The following is a 21,010-nucleotide window of genomic DNA, read 5'->3' as shown; positions in this document are numbered from 1 at the left end:
GACTTATTGTACATTTGTAGAGATGAACTCCCTTTATAGATAATGTTCCTATATTTAAAGTGTAAATTTGATTGTGTGTCATTTTTGGCTAAAAAATAATAATTTCAGGAAAAACCATGATCTTCAGGCTGCTGTAGGCGGTGACTGAATTATTCTGTGGCCATGCAACAGATTAAATGCTGGAAGGGAATGGAGAAACCATGCCCTTAAAAAAAATTCCATTCTTTTACTGAAGAGTACAAGCTGCTTCAGCTTTGGAGTCTCAATGTACCCATACTTGCATTGTCTTGGCTGTTGAAGAGAGACTTACTGATCTACGTAACGGTTTCATTTCCAGCTTAAAGATATGTCTGAAGTAATCTCTCTAAAATGTGTAACTGTGTGACTCCACAAACCAACATATGCATAAAATATGACTAGAAAGTTGTAGCACTGTATTATACTTGGCCCTTACATTTGATCTTTTTTGTCAAACTCAAATGGGCAATCAAATAATTGCATTGTTCAGACATATGCTTTTCTTTGAAACTAGGGTGAAGATGAAGCAATGTTTGTAGAATACAGAAAGCAGTTGAAACTTTTACTAGATCGTCTTGCTCAAGTATCACCGGAGTTACTGCTGGCTTCTGTCCGAAGAGTTTTCAATGGCACACTACAGTAAGTTCAGAGCTACAGTTTGTGTTACTGATTTACCAAAAAATTGTCATAAAAGAGACCTTTTAGGCACCTTTGCAAAATCCTACTCTACCCTTTCACTGCCAGGCGTTTCTGGCAATTTTGTTGGTTATTGGCCAGAGCAATTTTTACAAACTTGACGTTAACAAATAAAACAAAATTGCAGCAAAAAGAATTTCATCCGTGTATAGGGCGAGTTTTTCAGCACAATTTTTGTGTTAAAAATTCCCCACTTGGCTTATTCTCTGGTATATAAAAAAAATTGAGTACTCACCATTCCGAAGGCACGGTCAGCTACTTTTCTATCTTCGTGTGGGCGGCAGGTCTGTGACAGCTCCGTGTGCAGTGCCTCTTCTTTCTTCGTGTCGGCACCAGGTCCACGACGGCTCCATGCGCACGGGCCGGCCAGCGCACTCTGTGATGTGACCAATCCATTTCCTACGCTCGGCTTATACTCGAGTCAATAGGTTTTCCCAGATTTTGGTGGTAAAATTGGTCAACTGGCTTATACTAGGGTTGGCTTATACTCGAGTATATACGGTATATTAAACCCCAACAAACCATATATTTTCTGGAAGCCAACACTTTCCCCATTTTTAAAATTGCATTTATGAGTTTATAGACATAAATTCATGCAATTGTGATTCAAAGTGTAAAATTTTATAAAAATTACATAAAATCTGACTTTGACAAATAATGTGCTCCAAACAGAAAATATTTACCTGCACATCTCCTAAATGTAATAGATGAACATGTGTAGAGTTCACAGATAACTCATATGTTCACATGAATAAATAATAATGTCACTAAAACTGAAATAACTAGATATCTGATTTTCGGCTACAAATTTTATGAGCGTCACAACCTGCAAAATATAGCAATAAAACAGATTAAAATGTAAACTATAAAAGTGTTGTCGGGAGTAACTTTTATATATTTCTCACTTTAAACGTGAATATCTCCAGTTCCATGACACCTAATAATACAATTTTAGCTTAATTTGAAAGAAGATTCTCCACTTTCGTAGGAAAAAAAAAGATGTTTCTAGGTGCCACAGAGCCAATTTTAAAGCCCTCTGTAGTGAGGACATATCGTGTACGTTCTTGGCTATGTTTATGCCACCCTGTGGGGGCATATGAGAAATCTACGATCAAAATCAAGCCTAAAATGTCAGGGACACCTACTCATAGATACTTGCACCATGACTATGCTAATCTTCTTATATTCAGTATCTATGTCTCCTTCTAAAATCAACTTTTATAATAATTCTAATTCCTAAAGCCCCCCTCCATGCTGTAGCTTCAGAGGTTGTTATAGTGTATAGGAGCACCTCTCACTCTCCCCCTCTTCCCTCATCACTCTCCATTCCCTCTGCTAGCTGTAATTTCATACAGTGGGAGGAGGAAATGCTCCTGCACAGTATAACAGCCTGTGAAGCTTTAACAGGGAGAGGCTCTTGTAACGCCCCCAAAGCCAGGGACAGAAATACAAAATTATCACAATCATGATGTCTGGATCTATAAATATATTTTTTATAAAGGTGCTGATGTTTAAGTACATTTTTTACCAAATAATAATCAAGTGTGCAAAATGTAATAGTGGCAGGAAATATTCGTTTTTTGCTGCTAGGTAAATTGTGCGTCACTAAAACATCTATATAACTTTCTTTTTGGAAGGAGTTGGCAGAGTGCCCCTTTTATGGACGTAGAAGTTGCAATCAGGCTGCTGTACATGTTAGGTGAAGCTATTCCTGCATCCCATGGAGCTCATTTTTGTGGTGATGTTGCCAAAGCTAGTGCTCTACAGGATATGATGAGGACGGTGAGCATTTTGTTTCCAGTTGTTTTATATCCATTTTTCTGTTTCATATGCTCTTAATTTTGGCTAAGTTTATACCACAGGTCATGCTTTCATTACTTATAATGAAGAAATAATACAACAGACTGTGTTTTCTCCCATTGTATATAATGGGAGCATGGCGAAAGGTAGCCTTCCCTACATTGTAGTGAATGATAAATTGTATGTCATCCATTTAGATTAGTATTTAGTTTCTTTAGCCCAGTAACAGTAGAAAACTATTAATGGGGATGTAGAGCATAGGCAGATGTGCAGAATTGCTGGGTAGTCGCTTTATTATACACGTGACTCCCATTACTCTCCGTCTCTGTTTTGAAATAAGGATGCAGCCATGACAACTTGACTATTGCAGTCTAGTATTGGCCTCTGTGGTGTTTTGGCTATGCTATATGGCTGTAGCAGTCACTTACCTCCTCATAACATCGCTGCTGTAGACTGTTAACAGAATCCAGGAGTAATAGGTTCCATATGCAAAGAGAATCTAAGTCGTCTTGTTCTCTGACTGTAAAGACCTGTCCAAGGCACAAAAACAGGCAGGAATAGGACCTGCTCTGAGTTTTTCGGCTCAGGCAGTCCGTTCACTCATGGTGCTGTGTAAAAGACTGAAAGGAATTGCCCTTTGTGCTATCTGATGGGATAGCCTATTGCACACAACATCATGATTAAACCAACATTCACGTGCAGTGGCATTAATATGAATATAGACCTTTGACTGTATAGTTGGGGTAAGTCCATATATGACAGTCCTAAAACAAGTATGCTCACTTAAGAGGCTGTTTAATAATATCAGCATAAGTTTGTGTTGACTACAGATATATGTACTGTCTGCACACTGTTGGCTCACCCTTCCTTCAACAATTAAGTTATGTCTTATCTCCTTAGAGTTGAATCTCTAGGTGCGAAAGGAGTTAATGTTTAGGCTTTTATCGCTGTGTTGTGTTTGGGACTTGGGGACATTGGTCACCTACATCCACACGAACGTATGCGCAGCGGGCATACGTTCGCCACAATCAAGAGGAGTGGTGGTGACCCATCCCTCTCCATTGCGATGCATGGCGCACGGAGCCGTAACATGAGTAAAGATGGAACATGTCCTATGTTTTCATTGTATACATGGAGTGGTACGGTGCCGCATGTGTGTGGCACAGTATTGCTCCGTGCGCAAGCTTGCACCCATACATGCTTCCCCCCCCCCCCCCCCCGACGGTCATGTGAATGTAGCCTAGATGCATGACCCCAATAGTGTCACGCATTTAATGCTAACACTGTTAAAGTTTCCCGGAAGCCGCCAGCCAGCAGAATTCAGGACTTCCCGTGATGTCCCATGTCTGGCGATGGAGAAGACTGTACTTTCGTTGCTGTCTGTACACCCCCTCCTTCATAACAACTCCAAGATGGAGGTTCTTGCCAAGGGCATCCAGACAATCATCCAGCCATTCATTGCGGAGTGGCTATGACTGAGGGGCTTGCAAACGGTAATGACTACACAGCCCATCGGTCTGCTGGAAGACTGCTTAGACTGGAGCTAAAGAGACGTCCCTCCTCTGCTGGCTGGTGGGATCAGGTGACCCGTGGCTTCAGGAAACTTTTAACTGATATGCTGCTCATCACAGGAGAGGGAAGGAGCAGAGAAAGGCACAGCAAAGATGTAATATACTTCATTACATAAAACAACGCTCACTATGCTTTCATACAATAATAATTGGAACTTGATCAATGCTTTAGTTTAAGAATTAACCAATGGCTAAAGGGTCTTGCCTCTTGGTTAGTTTTTAGGGATTTCTGTAGCTCTGTGATCTGTTGGATTCCCCCCCCCCCCCCCCCCCATGCTACATATAAACTGTGGCAAAGTGGATAAAGAATTATATTCCCATACAGCTTTGTGACATATCAATACATTAAAGTTTTTTGTTTTTTGTTTTCCCCTCTAGCTGGTGACCTCGGGTGTGAGTGCCTACAATCACACATCTGTTACGTTAGAATTTTTTGAAACTGTTGTAAGATATGAAAAGTTCTTCACGGTTGAACCCATGCACATTCCTAATGTTCTGGTAAGTTAACTTTTTTTTTTTATATTGAAACTGTTGTACAATCTTTATTACTTTAAAAATATGCATTAATGGAATGGTTTTGGTACTTCTGTACAACTAAATCATTGTTTAAAGCCAGGATGTTCCCACCGATGATATCATAAGTTTGTTCTACTGTTGCATTTGACATCTTGCAGGTTTTTTTTTTTTTTTTGTAGTACCATATATACTCGAGTATAAGCCGACCCGAGTATAAGCCGAGACCCCTAATTTTACCACCAATAACTGGGAAAAACTACTGACTCGAGTATAAGCCGAGGGTGGGAAATGCATTGGTCAAACCCCCCTAGTAGTATACAGCCTGCCAGCCCCCCCCCAGTAGTATACAGCCAGCCCCCCCCCCTAGTAGTATACAGCCAGCCCCCCCCCCAGTAGTATACAGCCAGCCGCCACGGCAGTATACAGCCAGCCCCCACGGCCCTTAAAAAAAATAAACTTAAATACTCACCCACCGATGTCGGCGCGTCCCGTCTTCTTTCTTCTCCGCGGCTCCTCTTCTCTCTTCCAGCATTGGACGCGCCCATGTTTTCTTCTAGCAGGCGCATACTATGACGCGGCCGCTGCTGATGTCATAGTATGCGCGGCCACGAAGAAAACATGGCCGCGTCCATGAAAGAAGAGAGAAGACGGGACGCGCTGACATCGGAGGGTGAGTATTTAAGTTTATTTTTTTTAAGTGGGTAATTTTTTTTTGGTAATAGACTCCTGTATAAGCCGAGGGGATGTTTTTCAGCACATTTTTTGTGCTGAAAAGCTCGGTTTATACACAAGTATATACGGTAATTATTATTGGGTTGGAACCACTGCCCTAGACTTACTACCTGACCTTCAGTAACAATAACTGCAATTGTACATTTTATGTATATATGGTTATACATTGCAGATGGCGTTTTTGGATCACAGAGGCCTGCGCCATTCTAGTCCGAAAGTCCGTAGTAGAACAGCCTACCTTTTCTCAAGATTTGTGAAGTCCCTACAGTAAGTATAACGAATGTACAGTGCATATTAGAATTTTTTCCCTTTATATATTTCTTTGATCATTGTTTAATATTGGCCGGTTAATCATTCACTGTAAGAGGCCATTAAAATCTATTAACTTGTACCACATCATGGCCTTTAATGGGTTTTCAAGGATTTTACCTTTTTGACTTTTCCTTTGTGCTCAGTTTTCCACCATTAGTTGTATATTTTATTGGTATTTTTACATAATTTAGAATAAAACACAATGGAAAGATTATTGCCATGAGTGATAAATGTAAGGTGGGGAGTGAAAAATGAAAATGCAAAATCGGAAAAAAGGGTTGTGGCGGTAAGGGGTTAACAGAAAATGGCACCCAAAGGCGAAAATGCCACTTTTTTGCCATTTTTCAAAACATAAAAAAAAATCGATAAAAAGTGCTGTACAGTCTTCAAAATGGTAGCATTGACATGTCAGACACCATCCACATCTCCGTACCCCACAGTATGAAAAAGTTATCGCCAGATGGCAAAACAAAGTTGTTTGTTTGTACATGAGGTTTTAAATTTTGTGATTGGTTGAAACGTTATAAAACCTATACAAATTTGTTATGCCCGTGATCGTACTGACCCAAAGAATAAAGAGCTCAATGAAAGAGGTAAAAATCAAGCCCACAAGAATATGGCGCAAAATGCATTTTTCCCCAATTTCACTGAATTTGGATTTTTTTTTCCTTCTTCCCAGTACATGGCATGAAATATTAAATACTGTTACTATGAATTGCAATTTGGAAATGCAAAAACTAAATAGGGCCTGGTCGTTAAGTGGTTTGGAGCAGCTGGAGGCTGGGAAGCTATTGACTGCAGAACTGAGGTTCACTGTTAGAAGTATTATGTATCCTGTAGAAAGGATAGGAAGGTGAAAGGAGACTGCACACAGGGCTGTTATGGAAGTAGTGGAGGTACACCATAGGCGTTATGGGATCTGTAGAAGGCTACCATCAAGTGGGAACCCTATGGACTCTCCCACTTTCTATACTCTACAGTTATTTTATATGGGTTTTTTTTGTACAGATTATTGTGCAATAAACAGATGCGTTATTTTCTCATTATTCCTCAACTCTATAAAATCGCCACACCTGGTTTTGGCTCACAATAATGCAAAAAAACTGCTTAAATAACCGAAATGTGAACTGACTCTTGGGCTCTGCACACGGTTGAGGAAAATGGACAGCCCCTCGTTGGACAGCCCCATCAACACTTCTACGACTGGGGTTGTTCTTTGTTAAGAGAAAAATATCAGAGAATGCTGCAATCTGAGATCCCACCAGAGTTTGGGATCTGTGTGACAGGCGATTCTGCAAATGAATTAATCACAAGCTGATATTATGGCTACGAATACTCTGCTTATGTGTCGACTGTTAATGGTCACTTTTTGCTATTTTCTCTGTCCTCTAGTAAGCACATGAATGCCTTTGTGGAAGATATATTGAGTAGGATTCAAGATCTTCTGGAACTCTCGCCACCAGTGAGTTTGAGTCGCTTTGCAATTGTGTGTGTTGTATCTTTTTTATTGTATTTTTTATTTTTTTTTGTCTAAATATTGATTACCTATTTTTGAAGGATGGGTCCTCAGAATCAAATTAAAAATAACACCATATAATAGCTGTCTAAGCACTTGGCACCATATTGCAGTGGATAAATGAAGAATAAAACTGGAAGCAAACAGCTCAGATCTCAGAACTGTAGTGCTAGTCACTGCAGCTAGTCTCCTATTCACATTAGTGGATTTATCACTACACAGAGAGCACATCTGTTTGCTTCCTGATCCTTTATCAGCTGCAACAGCTGTATTTGGGGTCTTTGTGTTGGACCACCACATATCTGATATTGAGCGCCTGTTCTGTGGATCTATTCAGATTCTTAACTGGAAAACCTTTAGCTTCTTTCCAGAGCCAGTTTGAACAAGTTTTTATTAGGCATATATGTAAATGTAATTTTTTTTTTTTTTTGTTTAGAGTTCTTTTCATTTATACTACTTATGTTTTTTTTTTTTGTGTAGGAAAATGGTTACCAGATGCTGCTGAGCAGCGATGATCAGCTCTTCATATACGAGACTGCAGGTGTGCTTATAGTAAATAGCGATTATCCTGCTGAGCGCAAAAGTATTCTCATGAGAAATCTTCTGAATCCGTTAATGGAGAAATTCAAAATTCTTCTGGAAAAATTAGTAGTAGAGCAAGATGAGGAGAGACAGGCAATTCTTGCAGACTGCCTTAATCATGCTGTAGGATTTGCTAGGTATGTACCACAAGGAGGTATTTATGGCATTTGTTACAGGTTATGATTAGTGGAAACTGTTAAAATGTTGTTTCCGACAAACCCGAATTGTACAAATCTGTTCAGGTACTGAACCTGAACCTGAACAGTCATCAGTAACACCGATTGTGGGTGTTAATTTTCAAATGCCACTGGCCAAGTTGTCAGCGCCACTTAAATGGCTGCACAAAACGCTGGCTAATTTGTGCCAGCGCACAGATCCAGCCATTTAAATGCCACCGGCGACATAGCATCCTTGTTCAGTGCCCACACCAATGGTGGACATTCATGGTAGGGAGTTTAAGCTGAACTCGGACCCAAACCCACAAAGGGCAGTAAAAACTCTTACTTTGTGGTCCACTAAACATTTGTTTTGATTTTATACATATAATTTGTTCAGGTTTTATCTACTTAATGCATCAGTTATATTCCTTATTGGTCCGTAAAATGCATTACTACTTGAATGGTTTTGACTCCAGTCAGTATACATGGAAGCTCACTGTAATTCTAGTTGCTTTATTGACTTTATTTCAGAGAAAACTATTTATGAGCTCACCCTTTTACTAGTATATTATTCACTATTCACTCTTGCTTTAAAAATATGGCACATTAGTTAGTATGGGTATATGGAGAATGGCTCAGTCTGGTGTCAGGTTCAGTATAACAGTCACCCAAAGAATAAAGTGGATGTGTCTTTGGGACCGAATGGTGAAAGTTGGTGGGAAATGGTCAAAACTGTCTTTTCATCAATTTTTCAGCATTTGGATTAATTTATGCAATGGGAAGCTAGAAATATAAAGAGAACCTGCCATTTAAATTAACCCACTAAAAATAATATTAAAAAGCATTGTCTGTATTGCTGAAGTGTTTTTTCATGGCTTCAATGAAAAAAAACAGTTTATAAATATGAATATGATCATATGCAACGCAAAAGATTAAATGGGTCCAGCATATTAAATTTTACTTTCCCTGTCTGCTTGACAGGTCTCACTGCTAGGACATGCTGCTGCTGAACATTGAGAGAGAGCCATGTTACAACATTGGGCACTTCATGTTATGTGACCAGGGTGATGGCGTCTAAGGTTCTTTACCTAGTAACACCAGTATGTTTCTGATCACATGAAATCACAGCATGCTTCCATAGTGGAATAGAGGTCCAAGGAGGCTGCTGTGATTTCATGTGATCAGACAGATACATGGGGGCAGACATTGCAAATGTAGCTGGATTTATGGTTATTGTATTGTTATTGTAAATACAATTCTTCCAGATCATATTCTGTTAAAAACAGAAAAGATCTCACCATGGCTTGGCAACACACACACACACACACACACACACACACACACACACACACACACACACACACACACACACACACACACACACACACACACACACACACACACACACACACACACACACACACACACACACACACACACACACACAGTCTTTATACGTGCTTGACAGAAGCTGGCAATTGCAGATGTGAACTTGGGCTACATTCACACCTCTGTTTTTGCATCCACCGCTGGATTCCACTGAGTGTATGTGCATACAGTGGGATTGGCCTGCTGATTCAAGGGTACTTCAGGGATGAGATGAGCGGACCGAGCAACCAGGCCAGGAGTGTCACCAGAACGCAAATGTTTTGTCCACTTCTCTCTGCTCCTGACATATACAGGCAGTCCCTGGGTTACGTACAAGATATGTTCTTTAGGTTTGTTCTTAAGTTGAATTTGTATGCAAGTTGGAAATGTATATTTTAAAATTGTAGCTCCAGACAATTTTTTTTTTTTTTTTTTTTCTTCTGACAATTGGATTTTAAAAATGTTGTATTATCATAAGAACCAGGATTAACAATAAAGCTTAAATGCAGACACATTTAATAACTGTTATAGCTGTTTATTGTAGCCAAGGACTAAAGTACAGTAAATTACCAGAGGTCCATTTGTAACTAGGAGTAGTCTGTAAGTCGGGTGTTCTTAAGTAGGGGACCGCCTGTACTTCTAAATTAGAGCCAAACATGATGTTGATGTTGCGAAGCTACCATGTGTTAAAGGGAACCTGTCATCAGAAATTGGTCAGATAAAGGATTACCGATTAGCAGCTTTACACCTTCCAGATCATGTTTCTATGGCCCAGCATGGTTCCATCACCCAGAAAATCAAATTTGAAAGTGAGATGTAAATTAGTTCTATAAAGTCAAGCAGGCGGAGAGTTTAACATGGAAGTAGAGTTCTCCCTGCTTCAGAACACCAACTCCTCTGTGATTGACATTGTGCATCAGACGTCGGGAAATCTGGTTAGTGATGTCTCTAGATGCAGGAACATCAATTACAATGAAGGGGGCTTTCTGAGGACGAGAGAGCTTGAATTCAGTGTTAAAATCCCCCCCTCCTTGACTTTATACAACCAATTTATACTCTTTAAAGGACACCTGTCATCAGGTCTCTGTCACTAGTCCTGTCACCTCTACCTGTTGGAGCAGCTCACAAGGATCCCATCCCAGCCTTTATCTAGTTATTTCATACATTAAGCATTGTAAAATCATCTATTCTTTATTATGTAAATGAGGCTGGTCACATGGTCAGAGGCAGTGATGTCACCCCTGTTACCCCTCCCCTCCCCCTGCTCATGTCTGTGTGTAATGTATAGTAAAGTATTGCTGGTATCTGTGCTGCATCTGCTGACATGCTGCATCCTCCTAATACACAGAGACACAGACATCAGCTACACATGAATCTGACATGTTCTGCTGTAACATGGCTGCCTGGAGCTGCTGTATCTCTCCTAAACACACACACATGCACACACAGGCTGCAGGGGGCGTGGCCACCAGCACCAGGAAGCACATCATTATACAGCCTCACATCATTATACAGGCTGTCAGTCATGCACTGGGGGTGTGCTGTGCCTCCCACTCATGAATAGAGTGGACAGCTTGAATATGCTAATGCTTCATTGGACATTTCACAGGTCATTTGCATACAGCTTTAGGACCTCATTGCTTAGGTTTACAGGCATGTAGAGGGACAATGAAGGGATAGAGGCAATGCTCTCTAATGGCAGTGTATGAAAATATATTTAGTTTAGGGGGGTTATTTTGCATGACGGGTTCTCTTTAAAGTTGATTCTCTGGATGATGCCACCACACTGGATCATAAAACATGATCTGGAAGGTGTTAAGCAGCTTGGCAACATAATGGTAGTTTATTAGATCAATTTCTGCTGACAGGTTCCCTTTTAAGAAAGCAACATTTTGACACCCAGGAGCTAATTGTGTTGGCCCTTTTTTTTTCCCTCCACAAGATATATATATAGAAATATTGTTAATATTTTTCTTTCTGTTTTTTCCCCCCCTATAGTCGTACAAGTAAAGCGTTCAGCAATAAGCAGACGGTAAAGCAGTGTGGCTGCTCTGGAGTCTATTTGGACTGTTTACAAAGCTTTTTACCTGCTCTGAGTTGTCCTGTTCAAAAGGAAATCCTCAGAGGAGGCGTTCGCACCTTCTTGCACCGTATGATCATCTGCTTGGAGGAAGAAGTGCTTCCTTTTATCCCTACAGCTTCAGAACATATGCTTAAAGACTGTGAAGCAAAGGACCTGCAAGAATTCATTCCTTTAATTAACCAAATTACTGCTAAGTTCAAGGTAAATGTATACGTTTGAAGCTACAAGTCTTATTTATGATTTATCAATTTGATGTCCCAAACCAGATTTTTACAGAAAATAGGTTTAATGAAAGGATTTGCATATCTTCTGTGCTGAAAATTTTCTGTGGTTATTTGCTTTGTCTCTTCTACCACCAGGATGAAGGATTGTAAACAAAGCATGCTGACATACTGGTGTGTGTCATCTCTGACATGATCTACTCCTTTTTAGGCTTCCTATGACCTTGTTTTTAAGAAAAAAAAAAGCTCGAAAAATTATGCAAATGAGTCTGAGGGGCTCCATTAAAACTTATTGAGCTCAGAGCCCTTCAGGCTCAATTTCATAATTTGAAAAGCATATTTCTGTAAAAACAAAGGCATTAAAAGGGCAGATCCTATCAGAGGGGACACACACCAGTATGTCATTGTGCTTGGTTTACAGTTCTTCATCCTGGTGGTAGATGTCCTTTAACCCTTCCTGCTCTCTGACGGACTATAGTATTCTGTAAGCACTATTTTCAACAGAACAGTTGGTCAATCTCTGTTCAGCAAGTCTCTCACATTTTACTTTCAGCTAGATTCAGCAAGATATTCAGAGCAGAGAATGATTAAGCCATTCTGTTAGAAGGTAGTACTTGTAGAATATTATAGCCAGGGAGACAGCAGAAAGGGTTAAACTTTGAAAATGTTCACAACACTCCCCAACACAATATTTAAAGAACTATCAGGATCAGGTATTTTAAATCAATGACACTGTCATGTTGTTGTGTGTCCTCTTGCAGGATCCCCTCTCCATTTAACTTTTTATGACCTGGTGCTTACAAAAAAATTTTTAACACCCCTCTGGCTTATGTGCTTAATTTTAATGCAGTCTGGGGCCCCCCCAAGCTCATTTGCATCCATCCTGGTGGTAGATGTCCTTCAAAATTATCTCAAATAAAGTTAAAGATTTAAGTATAAAACCATTAATGATATCTTTTGAAGGGGACACAACTAGACTGAAGCTTAAAGCCTCGGTGGGAGGAAAAGATTCTTTCAACAACCCTTTATGACAAGTTTTATCTTTGACGAAAAGTCATTTCAAAGTAATACAAACAAAACTTGGAATTTTTGATTAACGTGAACTTCTCAAACTGTGTTCTGTAGGCACAAGTGTCTCCTTTTCTTCAACAAGTCTTTATGCCACTACTTCATGCCATATTTGAGGTGCTAGTCCGGCCATCTGAAGAGAACGATCAGTCTGCTGCACTTGATAAGCAAATGTTACGTAGAAGCTATTTTGCTTTTCTGCAAACAGTCACTGGAAGTGGAATGAATGAAGTTATAGCCAATCAGGGTAAGAATGTTACTATAGATTTATCAGCATGCCTTTGTCATATTATACATGCATGCATATAGATATATATTTTAATCTTCTACAACACTATAGACAATGTTTTCCCTGGAGGGCCTCGTAGGCTACCTTTTGTTTTGGCCATTACACAACCAGGCCCTGCCAGCTCCTTTGACTGGGTTGTAAATGTAGGCTCTTATTACAGCTAAATATAACCAATCCCTCTACTGTGATTGCTGAATATCACCGATCCTGTGACTGCCAGCATTGGTGGCATCAATTCTGCATTTACTTGTGTTGAATTAGCAATAGATAGAGCATAGCAAAGGTGTAACACTGTAAATGTTTAGTTCTAGTTGTTGAATAATATGTAACAAGGGCTGTGGGAACAGAAAAATATATTTTCATTTCACAATTTCCGTCACTGCTTGTTTTTCAGGCGCTGAGAACGTGGAGCGTGTTTTATTCACGGTCATTCAAGGGGCTGTAGAATACCCAGATCCTATTGCCCAAAAAACTTGTTTTATCATTCTTTCCAAGCTTGTTGAACTTTGGGGTAAGATCTTGACTTAAAGGAAATTTACTATCAAAGTAAAGTATGATAAACCTGTGGCACTTACTCATAGATCCTGGCACTGTGACACTGGTAATCTTCTTATATTTACAGTACAACTATAAAGTATGAAAGCTTTTGCCATGTTCTGCACTAAGCTAATTTGGCTATATGCAGGGGTTTAGTTGCTTATAGAGGTTTTACCTTGCCCCCTAGGCTAATCTTTGGTAACCATTGAAAAATTGTATAGTTCAGCTGAATCTGATTTAAAAACAAATAATGCTAACTATGCCAGATAAATCTCAGGCTAGAAAGAACCCAGTAGTATTGAAATAGAAAGAGAGTGTATGGGGCACAGCTTGTTTAGTTTGATCTTATAGCGGGAATGAACGGGGTTTGTCTAACCCTTTTGGCCAATTCTTCTTATGGAAAATATCGCCTGTAAGTAAATGCAAGTGGTGGTGCTCAAATTCTGACTAGCACAGGACAGAGTATTCAAACTTCAGAGGAAGAAAGGAAAGAAGATTTGGCACTCTCCACGTAATAAAATGTATCTTCTTTATTTCTTACATCGTAGACATCGTAAACAGGTACCACACAGACAGGGGAAGGGACGTGGGAGCGCTAGTTAGGGACGACTCGTTTCGCGCATTAGCGCTTCATCTTGCCTATAGTTCCCAGCGTCTTCGTTGGGTTTTTAAGTGCACACCTACACCTTGTATCAAACACCATTGGATAAAAACAAAGCAAGGGGCGGGATCGGATTCCCGACTCCGCCTCTTGTAGTTACAAGATACTTGAACAGACTTGAAGGAAAACAGTTACATAGTTAAAGGGGTATTCTCATCCTGGGTATTCACAATCAGTTTGATAAATCTGCCATATATAAACATTTCTTCCATTAGATGTTATTAAAAAAAATGTTCCTGTGTGAAGATAATTTCTCATAAATATAGTCATGTTGTCCCTTAGAAACGAGAAAGCTTCCCCGGATACGGCCACCTCTGCTGGATGGATTTCACAAATAAATAAAAAGTTTTTGTATATGAAATGTCCGGGAGTTACTGCATGTCCCACAGCCGTCCTGTAGTAATGATTGCTGAATCCTGGTGGTCCGGCAGGACTCTATAGCGCATGTCTGGCCACCGCTGCCAGAGTGTGACGTGGTCGTAACCGAGGAAGATATCTCGTTTCTAAGGGACAACATGGCTACATTTATGAGAAATTATCTTCACACAGGAACATTTTTTTTCATAACATCCAATTGAAGAAATGTTTATATATGGAAGATTAGTGAAACTGAATGTGAATGCCGAGACGAGAATACCCCTTTAATGACCTATGGGAGAACAGGATACGTCATAGAGGGCAGGGTTTAGGTGAACTGCCACTCATCGCGGGAGTATGTCGGGCGAACCTGAAGGGGAATTTCTACATGTTGGGTATCGTCATGGGCGACCAATCGGAGGCAAGTATAGTCTGAGAGAAGGTGTGTCTTGGCAGACTGTGGATCGTTGTAGGGAGGTACTGGACGGACCTGAAAGGGGACCGATGTATCTAAAATAGGCCAATCAACATTGGCGATTCGTTTCTAAAGGTAAGTCAAACCGATGTTGGGCGGAGCTAGGTAGGAACCATAGAAACGACTTTTTATGGGTGTTACCTTTTGATGCCGCTAGGATCGGAGGGAGAAATTTTGAAGGGCGAAACACACAATATTATTCTACAGTAATTTGTACAACACAGTATCAACAGTGCAATAGTAAGAGAGTTAATTTTTAGCTTTTTCTCGGGGGGGGCCATTAATGGTACCGCTAATAGGTAAATGGATACAGTATTCGTTGTTTTATAGAAAGACACTCATGTCGGTCTTATCATTGAGGCCTAAAGGACCGGTGGCTTCGGTTTTGATGATCCATTGTGCTTCTCTTTTTAGTAGTAATTTATGCCGATCACCTCCATATGTTGGTATAGGGACCTGTTCTAGTCCTGCAAACGTTAGAGTGTTAGTGTCTCCTTCGTGTGCCTGTTGGATGTGCTCTATCAAACGTGGTGACCCCTTGCCGGTTATGATTGAATTTTTATGTTCTCTGAAACGTGTAAACAAGGCCCGGATGGTTTTGCCCATATAAAACCTTTTACAGGGACAGAGAATCACATAGACAGCATAGCATGACCTGCATGTCAGGAACTGTTTAATGTGGTGGTCTAGGCTTCCTACTCTTAAGTTTTTCCCTGTCAAAATTTGGGAGCAGTGATTACAGCTTCCGCACTTATGATTGCCTATAGGGGCGCATTTATTAAGCCAGTTTTTTTCTTTGGAATTTCCTTGAAATCTGCTTTTTACTAAATAATCCTGCACTGTTTTACTCCTACGAAAAGTTATTAAAGGGCCACTATCCGCTATAGGCTTTAGTTGTGGGTCTGCTTTCACCATGTACCAGTTTTTATTGATAGTCTCTCTGATCTTGGGGGCCATTGCATTATAGTCGAATGAGAAAACGAACCTTTCGGTTCGATCTTTATGGGGGTTACTCAATAGTTGTTCAGGGGTCATTTGCGATGCTCTTTCCATGGCCTGTTTTAGGAGATAAGGTGGGTAGCCTCTTCTAAGTAGGCGTTGTGTAAGGTCATTGGCCTGGGCTCTAAATAATTCGTCGTTGTTATTAATGCGTCTGAGGCGAATATACTGGCCGTATGGGATTGCCCTCTTTACATGGTTAGGGTGGTAGCTTGAAAATCGTAGATAAGAGTTAGTGGAAGTTGGTTTTTGGTACATAGTTGTTATAATACTGTCATTTTTAATGCATATCTCTACGTCTAGGAACTCTATCTTGTTAGAATCGATTTTGTGTGTAAAAAACATATTCATTGAGTTGCTATTAAGGTATGACATAAAATTTTGGAAGTCGTGCGGATTACCAGACCATAGGATGAAGATGTCGTCCACATATCGATAATACATTTGAATATATTTAAAAAATTTGTTGTCTGGTGTATAAATGTACCTATCTTCCAAGTATCCTAAGAAAATATTGGCGTATGTGCAAGCCACTGGCGTGCCCATGGCGGTACCTACTAATTGTCTGAACCACTGGTCTGCAAATTGAAACGTGTTGTTGGATAGAACGAACAGGAGGGCTTCGCAGATAAAGGATACAATGTCGGGGTCTTTTTTGGCTGCTGTTAGGATGCTATGTATTGCCTCTATACCGATATCGTGTGGAATTCGAGTATAGAGGCTCTACATCTATCTGTTGCTAAGAAAGTCTCACCTTGCATATTGTTATTTCTTATGGCTCTGAGAAAGGCGGAAGGAAGAACCCAGTAGTATGATACAGTTTTCATTGGAATTGTTGTCAAAAGCTTTCTCCAGCTGTGCGTATGCTATTTTTTGTCAGTAACTTTACAGTTACACTTAAGTTTAACTTGCTAAAACAAAGTAGAGACAAGGTGTTACAGCACCATAAAGAGATTCTGGGGAAAAAAAACGCACGGCGGGTATACGGCGGCGCCGGGGAGAGGAGGTGGTGAGCGCTGCTCAAACCAACCCCCCCACCACCACCGCCACCATTTAGAGGAACATGGCGCACGATGCCATATGTGGAGCAAAGATAGGGCATGTCCTATCTTTTCACGGGGTACGGAGTGGTATGGTGCCGCACGTGTGCCCATTACCGTCTATGGGGAACGTATACAGCAGTGTGAATGAAACCTACGGCATCAAAAACAGAGACTCAAAGAAATGTGCCTTAATTAGCAGTCTCCATAAGGAGAGCTCTTACTTCCCAACCGTAGTCGCAAGCCTCTCACCCAGCCAAACCAGTTCCCTACACTGTAGTGAGGAGACCCAATCAGGTTGAAACAGGGTCTGTTGCTTCTGCAATAGATATGCTGGTTTGATTTTAATCCTGCATCATTTCAAAAGAACTCTTCTAGGTTATGCTTGATGTCAAGGGCGCTGCCTAATAAATTAGCTAAAAGAGGCACAGTTTTCCTTATCCCTTACTGGAAAACTTTGCATATTTTCCCTAAATATTTCTGGACTCTCACCCTCCTTAACACTTTGTCCAATCCTGAACAACCCCGTGGTCTAACTAATCAATGGGAGGTTCTGAAACTTGAACCATACAGAGAACATATAAAAGAATATGATATAGTGGAATACAGGGTTCACTCTATGGAGGCTGCCAGTACATGCTGGGATGTTCCATATCTCTCCTACCTCCAGGGAATCAGAAATTTCTTTTATTTTGTAAGTTTCTCTTATATTTCGAACTTTTTATTTTATAATTGTTTTGTCTTAACATCTTTTCGGAAGCACTGGAGGCGGCCATGGGTAACAAATATAAGATTACCGCAGTCTTGGTTCCCTGATCTGAGCAATTGCCCCTACTTTATCATGCTTGCTTTTGATGGTAGATTTTATTTAAAATGATTTAAATATTTTTTTTTTTCACTTAAATATTTCAAAACTTTGTCTTTTACAGGTGGCAAAGATGGACTAGTTGGCTTTGCAGATTTTGTCTACAAACACATTGTTCCTGCTTGCTTCCTTGCCCCCTTAAAGCCTACATTTGACCTTGCGGATGCCCAAACCATTTTGGTACGATGAAAATGCATAGCTAGCATTAGTATTTAGAGAGTTTGTACTTTCCTAAAGTCTGGTTAAAATCTTTGTGTTGGAGTGGCATATGAGACACCATAATAAAGTAGTAGACTTACTTGGTAAATGTTGACTTGCCATATAAATGTGAAAATTACTCATTTTTGTATAACGTATGGGATGGTTGTCTGTCATGTGACCATTTCACCTGAGGGGGTGTCAGAATCTGTGGGGTACTGCCCTATTGGGCCTGGCAATTTAATTAGCTCCCCCCCCCCCCCCAATGTTGGTAAGTAAACACCGAGGTCCATATTACATTGTATTGGAACGTGATTGAAATGGTTCTCCCAGTGCACAGTTTTGTTGAAATTTTCAGTGTAAAGTGACTGCAGTATACTGCGGCATTTAATTCTATAGAAAAAAAAGTTAAACAATGAAGTAGCGAGGGAGTGCTAAGGATCCAGGAGAGTCTCTAATATTAAACATTTGTTTGAAGCATAACTATCCTTTTAATATTATGTTGGGGGGAGGAACATTGTGAACATTTTCAAATATACTTTATTAAGAAATTCTGCTTAGTTTATGAACTAATCGGGCTGCAAAGTCTCTGTTGATAAGGATGTATCCCAGCCTTCATAGGGTGTCTGTGGAGGCTGACAAGCAGATTATTGCTGCTGTCCCTGTATTTTCTGATTCAGCTCTTAGAGCAAAGAATATAAATTGTCGCACAGAAAGGGTTAAAACAAACTGCTATCTTGGAACAGAATATCTTCCTGCTCAGAACATCTTTCCTCATCTAGCTAAAAGTGAAAAAACACACACACAAACATTGGAAGCGCATCTCACATTTTATTTATTTTTTTTGTGTGATGAGCTCCTGCAAGGATTTTTACTTTTTATTTAAATTTATATATCCCACAGCCAAGTATCAGCTCTCTTAATATCATTTAATATTCTCATATGGGTGAATTTAGTACTAGGAGTTTTCTAACAAACTTTTTTTTCTCTCTCTAACAGGCTTTGTCGGAATGCGCTGTTACAATGAAAACCATTTATCTGAAAAGGGTAAGGTTGACAATGATTGTCCATTATTTGGTGATATTCCCTTTTTCTATAACGAGCTCACTAATCTGTAATATCGTTGCTTTAGGGGCCGGAATGCATTCAGTATCTGCAGCAGGAATATCTGCCTTCTTTGCAGGTAGCACCAGAAATTATCCAGGTAATGTTTGTGTGTACTTAAAATGTCTTAATGTTTCTTTTATTCGGTGTATTCTTAGGTTATAAAGGTTTTGATTCCCCCACCCATGTTGGAATCTTTTATTACAAAACCAGTTTTTCTGCTGGTCCCCATAGTGTGAGACTAGGTATAAATTATATGAGATAAGGGGAAGTTCTTTCATTGGGACTTGGGCTACATTTACGGCTGTTGTTAAATCCATGTGTCATCCCACTGCCTGAGCCACAAATATCCATTCAATAACTCTGTAACTTCAGATACATAACGCATGCTTATTTCACTGTGCACTGGATTGTGTTTTACCAGGAATTCTGCCAAGCACTTCAACAGCCTGATGCTAAAGTATTTAAGAATTATCTGAAGGTATGTGTCATTTCTTAAAATAATAGGTGTATTCCTACCAAGAAAAGTAATTCAAATAAATGATTTTATTTATTCTATTGCAGATTTTTTTTCAGAGAGCAAAGCCCTGAGGAAGAGACTGGAATTCTCATGCACCTGACTCAGGAACTCCAGTTATTAATTTATGTAGATTGCTAATTTTGTACATGCCTATAAACTGGTGTTCTATACAGAAGCTGCTCCCGACCATATAAACTCAATGAATTCATGGTCTCAGGAGCTACAGATGCATCTTCACCATGTTACCAGCCATGTTACCTATGTGGCGGACATTTGCTTGAGTGAGGAACTTACAATCGGATATAATTTTGTTTCAAGCCTAATTCAGTTAAAATAAGGTTATGTTAACACTTGCTTTTTCTGTAATGTAAGCTAGGTTTTCTTTTAAAATTTGTGAGACTCAATCATCTAGAAAGCTAGGAAACTGATAATATATGCTGACACAAATTTAATCATGAAGACCCAAAATAAGAATTATCAATCCTCTGTCATTCTCGATTTACACACACAAACACACACACACACACACTTCTTTAATACTGCAAAAAAGCAAGTGTGAATGTGACCTGATGTATACAATGTAATAATTTGGTCTTTTAAAGCCAAAACTGTAAAAAAAAAAAAAAAAAAACACGAAAAGGAGGATCACAATGTACATTTTTATTTTTTTAATTGCTCCAAGTGAAGACGTTAAATCTTATAATTTTTGATCTCCTGGTGTGTATTGTGGAGTAATAAAGAAAAAAACAGTAGAGTAAACTTTGTAGATAGTCATTAAACTTTTTGTTTTCTTTTTTGTTTTTTAAGGGAATCTCGACCCATCAGTATATTAGCTTTCTCTAGACCACAATGGAACCACCCTGAAATGCAATCCATAACAGTATTTATAAATTAGATTGCTTCTTGGAATATTTGACTTTATAGGAGCTTAATCTATAAATTTTTTATAAAAGGAAACAATAAATTTTATGTAGTCATATCTCTTTTTTTTTTCCTTCTAGAGTTGTCATAATTGTACTTTATGATTGTATACCTTACATTACGATAGTATACCTACTGCTTACAGTGTGATTTATTACTCTTGACCAGCCAGTCATGAGACTCGATAGAACTAGAGATGGAAAAATGAAGTCCTTAGAATTGGGTTTTGACTCAACAATACTTGAGGGTTCAAGAATAATGTATTCATATTTCAACTAACATTCAAATTCTATAAAGCTAAAGCATAATGCTTTGTGTGCGATGTGTGGTGTCTGATCTTTAGGAGGCTGCAGATCGTGAGATATTAATACACTTATTTGGTTTAAAACATTTTTATGCTTGG

General features: G+C 39.5%; 1 protein-coding gene across 1 annotated transcript in view; it reads left to right on the top strand.

The window, feature by feature from the left end:
- Positions 1-20,325, top strand: part of XPOT (exportin for tRNA) — a 32,503-nt gene extending 12,178 nt beyond the window's left edge. The window contains exons 12-25 of the mRNA XM_072146619.1: positions 533-657; positions 2,352-2,496; positions 4,464-4,583; positions 5,506-5,600; positions 7,038-7,107; positions 7,642-7,880; positions 11,268-11,553; positions 12,699-12,888; positions 13,325-13,441; positions 17,929-18,044; positions 19,062-19,109; positions 19,195-19,266; positions 19,591-19,647; positions 19,731-20,325. Of these exons, the coding sequence (XP_072002720.1) occupies positions 533-657; positions 2,352-2,496; positions 4,464-4,583; positions 5,506-5,600; positions 7,038-7,107; positions 7,642-7,880; positions 11,268-11,553; positions 12,699-12,888; positions 13,325-13,441; positions 17,929-18,044; positions 19,062-19,109; positions 19,195-19,266; positions 19,591-19,647; positions 19,731-19,757 (1,707 nt within the window). The 3' untranslated portion in view covers positions 19,758-20,325. The remainder of the gene's footprint in view (positions 1-532; positions 658-2,351; positions 2,497-4,463; positions 4,584-5,505; positions 5,601-7,037; positions 7,108-7,641; positions 7,881-11,267; positions 11,554-12,698; positions 12,889-13,324; positions 13,442-17,928; positions 18,045-19,061; positions 19,110-19,194; positions 19,267-19,590; positions 19,648-19,730) is intronic.
- Positions 20,326-21,010: the final 685 nt, after the last annotated feature.

The sequence above is a fragment of the Engystomops pustulosus genome, chromosome 4 (genome assembly GCF_040894005.1).
Source record: "Engystomops pustulosus chromosome 4, aEngPut4.maternal, whole genome shotgun sequence".
Taxonomy (NCBI): Eukaryota; Metazoa; Chordata; class Amphibia; order Anura; family Leptodactylidae; genus Engystomops; species Engystomops pustulosus.
Note: the sequence above shows the minus strand (reverse complement) of the source record. Positions and strands in the feature narration are given on the sequence as shown.